Genomic DNA, 5,639 nt, shown 5'->3' with positions numbered 1-5,639 from the left:
TTTTTTTTCATTCATGACGCATTTTTGCTACTAACAAGGTGCTATTAAAATTTTGTGCCTTATTTAATAAATCATTGATTTACGCTTTTACTTGTTTCTTTTAACCAAGAACAGAAGACATACAGTTACCAAGTTTGTTCAAAACAGACCCCTTGGGTCAAAATTGGAGTCACACCCATTTAATTCAGTTATCGTGTTCACAGGGTCCAACAATAATAGAATTACCAAGGGGAATAACTATGTAAGTTATGGTCAAATTGGTCCGGTATTCAAACTCATTCAAGATCTCATTGATACAAAGCTGCATACAAAGTTTCATCAAAATCGGTTCACATTTTCCTGAAGTTATTGTGTTCACAAGGAAAAATTAATGGACGATGCAGCAAGGTCACTCGGACCGACGAAAAGTATGAATTGGCCCCTGGATGACTGTCCTAATTTGAATCGGATGTCAGGTGACCGTTAAGGCCCATGGGCCTCTTGTTTATTTTGTAAATACAAGGAAGAAGTAAATATATATACCCATAAACCGTATGAGTGATGAAGTATAACCTCTATTTTGATGTTTCAAACGGGAACGTAATATGACACATCGTGCTTAGGTTCATGACGGTAATGGCTCTGAGACGAGACGATCTGTGAACTGTGTATACTTATCAAACATTTCTATAACACAGCATGCTATTTCTGGTGTATTTATTTATGAAAATGTAACAATTTAAGAACATGACACAACTGCCGCTGCTGTTTGACAAGAATTCGCACGGTGTCAAAATATTATCCAATCCGGTGTAGGGGAAATAACTCTTACGTTGGTAAAGTCGCATTGAGAAATATAATTCAAATATATTCCAAGAACATTTGTGAGATTTTGTGATGAATTGTATATTCAATTACAGTAAATATAGTCACTACATATATTAATAATTATTATTAATATGAATAAAAAATAAATATAAATAAAAGGAGTACAATGCCTCTTTTCTACATGCATGTTTTCCCACTACTGTTTATTATCCTTCATTTCACAAACACAAGATGCACCTATTCTTTATTACCCATTCACCGATTGCGATTCTGCACGTAAATGCTCATGTCACATCATTGGAGGATGCTAATTAATGAAAATTACAACAATGCGTCGCAAAAGAGTGTGAAAAAAGAGGAGAGGGAGAAATGTTTTTAAGGCATCATTTAAGTGGTGATTGATTTTGGAAATTCCAAAGGCAACATCATCACATGACCTGATTTTCAATTGGCAAAATACAGAACACATATCTGAGGTATTATAGTAGATATTGATGCTCAACGTGTTACTGAAGCAATTAAATTTAAAGTGGTGAGCCGCTTTGCTGTCACACTGACATAATTCTAGTTTTATGTTATTATGAAGCAAAGTTATTCATAACTTAAAACCTAAGGTCCAAGTAACGTGGTTCAAAGGTTCAAGGTCAAGTTTTGTTTCACTGATAAACTTTTTGTTACGATATTATGAAGCAAAGTTGGTCGGAATTAAAGAATAAGTCGTCTGACCAAAGATCAGGGTCACTGGGTTAAAGGTCCAGGTCATTTGAGGACAAAGGTCAAAGACAAAGTGGATCTCTGACTTTGACCCTGGCTCTTGATGGAGGAGGTATATAAGGTGAAATAAAACAAATCAAAGCTAACAAATGAGTATTGCACCGGTATTTACATTTCTGTTAGCCAAGCAAATATGGAGGTGGAAGGAAATCATAGTACATGTAAAATGTATATTTTACTTCCTTGCTATTCTTTTTGAAGTCCAAATGTCAAACGTCAAGCTCAGCTACATTGTATATGGGCAGATTGCTTCTTGATGATTATGGGGAATATATTGCCACAAGAGGGGGCCCTTACTGACATGTCAGTGTTCTAGTTTCTTGTACAGCAATATGTAACAGTTAACTAGTTTACTGTCTATTTCTTTAAAAAAAATAACAATTGGCACTATTCAGATTGAATTTTTCTACACTGTCAAGGTAAAGTGTCAAACACTTGATCACTTTGGAAGGTCTTTGTCTGACCCGTCCACTTTGTTTCTATTTGAATGAGTTCTGTCTGATTGGTATTAGCTTGAGAAAGCTTGGGAAATCATTTTTAGCTGAAATTGTTTTTCTTAATTAGTGTAACTTGATACGTTTCAGCTTGAGAAAGCGGGGGAAACCTACCGGAAGATAAAACGGCCAATTGAAGGCAGTCGCTGTTATGAACAGCTTGGACATTTCAACCTGGCGATCGACACGCTGTGTGAGAACGAGTACTATGATATGGCTATAGACACACTCTGGAGATACAACAAACTGCTAGAGGTAAGTGGTCTCCAGGTAAGGGAGGCAATAACAAACTGCTAGAGGTAAGTGGTCTCCAGGCAAGGGAGGTAACACTAAACTCCTAGGGGTAAGTGGTCTCTAGGTAAGGGAGGCAACAACAAACTGCTAGAGGTAAGTGGTCTCAAGGTGAGGGAGGTAACAACAAACTGCTAGAGGTAAGTGACCACCAGGTAAGGGAGGTAACAAAAAACTCCAAGGGGTAAGTGGTCTCTAGGTAAGGGATGGTATCAAAATAAAATTCCTAGAGCTAATTGGTCTTCCGGCCAGGAAGGGTAACAACAAACCCTTAGAGGTAAGTGGTTTCCAGGCAAGGGAGGCAACAAAAAACTGCTAGAGGTAAGTGGTCTCCAGGTAAGGGAGGGTAACAACAATCTGCTAGAGGTAAGTGGTCTCCAGGCAAGGGAGGGTAACACCAAACTGCTAGAGGTAAGTTGTCTCCAGGCAAGGGAGGGGAACAACAAACTGCTAGAGGTAAGTGGTCTCAAGGTGAGGGAGGTAACAACAAACTGCTAGAGGTAAGTTGTCTCCGGGCAAGGGAGGGTAACAACAAACTGCTAGAGGTAAGTGGTCTCCAGGCAAGGGAGGCAACAACAAACTTCTAGATGTAAGTGGTCTCCAGGCAAGGAAGGTAACAACAAACTTCTAGATGTAAGTGGTCTCCAGGCAAGGAAGGTAACAACAAACTGCTAGATGTAAGTGGTCTCCAGGCAAGGGAGGGTAACAACAAACTACTAGAGGAAAGATGTCTCCAGGCAAGGGAGGTAACAACAAGCTCCTAGAAGTGAGTGGTCTCCAGGCAAGTGAGGGAACAACAAACTGCTAGAGGTAAGTGGTCTCCAGGTAAGGGAGGCAACAACAAACTGCTAGAGGTAAGTGGTCTTCTGGTAAGGGAGGGTAACAACAAACTGCTAGAGGTAAGTGGTCTCCAGGCAAGGAAGGGTAACAACAAGCTTCTAGAGGTAAGTGGTCTCCAGGTAAGGGAGGCAACAACAAACTGCTAGAGGTAAGTGGTCACCAGGTAAGGGAGGGTAACAACAAGCTTCTAGAAGTAAGTTGTCTCCAGGCAAGTGAGGTAACAACAAACTGCTAGAGGTAAGTGGTCTGCAGGTAAGGGAGGGTAACAACAAACTGCTAGAGGGAAGTGGTCTCCAGGTAAGGGAGGGTAACAACAAACTGCTAGAGGGAAGTGGTCTCCAGGTAAGGGAGGAAACAACAAACTGCTAGAGGTAAGTGGTCACCAGGTAAGGGAGGGTAACAACAAGCTTCTAGAAGTAAGTTGTCTCCAGGCAAGTGAGGTAACAACAAACTGCTACAGGTAAGTGGTCTTCAGGTAAGGGAGGGTAACAACAAACTGCTAGAGGTAAGTGGTCTCCAGGTAAGGGAGGGTAACAACAAGCTTCTAGAAGTGAGTGGTCTCCAGGCAAGGGAGGTAACAACAAACTTCTTGAAGTAAGTTGTCTCCAGGTAAGGGAGGGTAACAACAAGCTTCTAGAAGTAAGTGGTCTCCAGGCAAGGGAGGTAACAACAAACTTCTTGAAGTAAGTTGTCTCCAGGTAAGGGAGGGTAACAACAAGCTTCTAGAAGTGAGTGGTCTCCAGGCAAGGGAGGGTAACAACAAACTGCTAGAGGTAAGTTGTCTCCAAATAAGGGAGGTAATGTGTGATAATCCTGATGTCAGAATTAGAGGTAAGTGGTCTCCAGGTAAGGAAGGGTAACAACAAACTTCTAGAGGTAAGTGGTCTCCAGGTAATAGAGGTAAGTGGTCTCCAGGCAAGGGAGGTAACGTGTGATAATCCTGATGTCAGAATTAGAGGTAAGTGGTCTCCAGGTAAGGAAGGTAACGTGTGATAATCCTGATGTCAGAATTAGAGGTAAGTGGTGTCCAGGTAAGGGAGATAACGTATGATAATCCTGATGTCAGAATTATGTAAACTTGCTACCCCCATATACGATGTTTCAGAGAGATGGCTCTTAAAAGTCGTCAAGGGGTGACCTGGTATCATCTGTGGACTTGACACCTTAGTCACATGATTCTGACAGTCGTTATTATTAACCACCTAAAATTGTTCAGAACCAAATTTTGCAGTAACAACTTTTAACTAACTGGTAAATCAATGGGTTAGCAAACATTTCACCAGCTTCTTGGCATTTAAAATCATTAATGTGTCGACAACAGATGTTGCTCAGTTCGTCTTAACCTGAGAAAGAATTAATTTTGTCCCAGAACTGTTAACATCTGGGAAAGCCTGTCACCTGAGAGTATGTCGTCAAGAACTATCAAATCTTACAAGTCTTGCCTAGACCATCACTGGAGAAACCAATATAATTATAGAGAACAAATTTTATTATCAAGCAATAGTTAAATATATGAACTGAATGTACTTTCTGATAATTAATTATCAAATGAATGTTGTGAACACATGTAATTACTCTAATTGGGAACATATGCATTTATCACTTTTATTTGCTCTTGTTGTCACTCATTGACACTTTTACTTGTATTCAGATTTCACAATTACCATTGACAGAGCCTGGGATCTAAAGATGAAGCTGTACCTGCTGTGTTATTGGACCATGCACCAGATACACTGCGTACACGAGAACGTCTTAGTCACATGGCTGCTGAGTTTCATTACCGGAACGGTAACGAAGTTCGCATGTTGGTGAACCTGGAGCGCCTGGAACACCTGAGTGACCGTATAAACTTCCTCAAAAACAAGGGCTACTTTGACCAGGCAGGCACACTTCTCCAAAAGGAAGGTTGGTATTCAATTATTAGCTCACATGGCCCAAAGGGACAAGTGAGCTTATGCCGTGATGTGGTATGCCTCCGTCTGTCCGGCGTCAACTTTTTAGCCCACCATCATCTGATGGTGGGCTATTCAAATCACCCTGCGTCCGTGGTCCGTCGTCCGTCCATTCGTCGTCCATCAGTCCTTAAACAATTCTTGTTATCGGTATTTCTCAAGAAGTACCAGTGGGATCTTTCTCAAATTTAATATGTGGGTTCCCCTTGGTCCTTAGCTGTACAGGGCAACTTTTGAGACTGATCGGATAAACAACATGGCTGACAGGCAGCCATCTTGGATTTTGATAGTGAAAGTTTGTTATCGCTATTTCTCGGAAAGTACCAGAGGGATCTTTCTCAAATTTTATATGTAGGTTCCCCTAGTTCCCTTGTTGTGCAGCAGTGCCTGAAATGGACGGTCCCCTGCTCGCCAATGGCAGTTAAAGTCTTGCTAGAGCGACCAAAAGTTGTCAAAAGTGAGGTAGTCACTGGCCCATCAA

At 41.1% G+C, this 5,639-nt stretch overlaps 1 protein-coding gene across 1 annotated transcript in view; it reads left to right on the top strand.

Moving 5' to 3' along the window:
* The window catches only part of LOC110447771 (TPR and ankyrin repeat-containing protein 1-like), a gene marked incomplete at both ends in the record, with an annotated part of 17,519 nt that extends 12,367 nt beyond the window's left edge, over positions 1-5,152 (top strand). The window contains 2 exons of the mRNA XM_021493674.1: positions 2,166-2,330; positions 4,880-5,152. Of these exons, the coding sequence (XP_021349349.1) occupies positions 2,166-2,330; positions 4,880-5,152 (438 nt within the window). The remainder of the gene's footprint in view (positions 1-2,165; positions 2,331-4,879) is intronic.
* Between the last annotated feature and the right edge of the window lie 487 nt (positions 5,153-5,639).

This window comes from Mizuhopecten yessoensis, unplaced genomic scaffold, assembly GCF_002113885.1.
Source record: "Mizuhopecten yessoensis strain PY_sf001 unplaced genomic scaffold, ASM211388v2 scaffold3607, whole genome shotgun sequence".
In the NCBI taxonomy this organism is placed as follows: Eukaryota; Metazoa; Mollusca; class Bivalvia; order Pectinida; family Pectinidae; genus Mizuhopecten; species Mizuhopecten yessoensis.
This window is presented reverse-complemented; position numbering and strand designations above follow the sequence as displayed.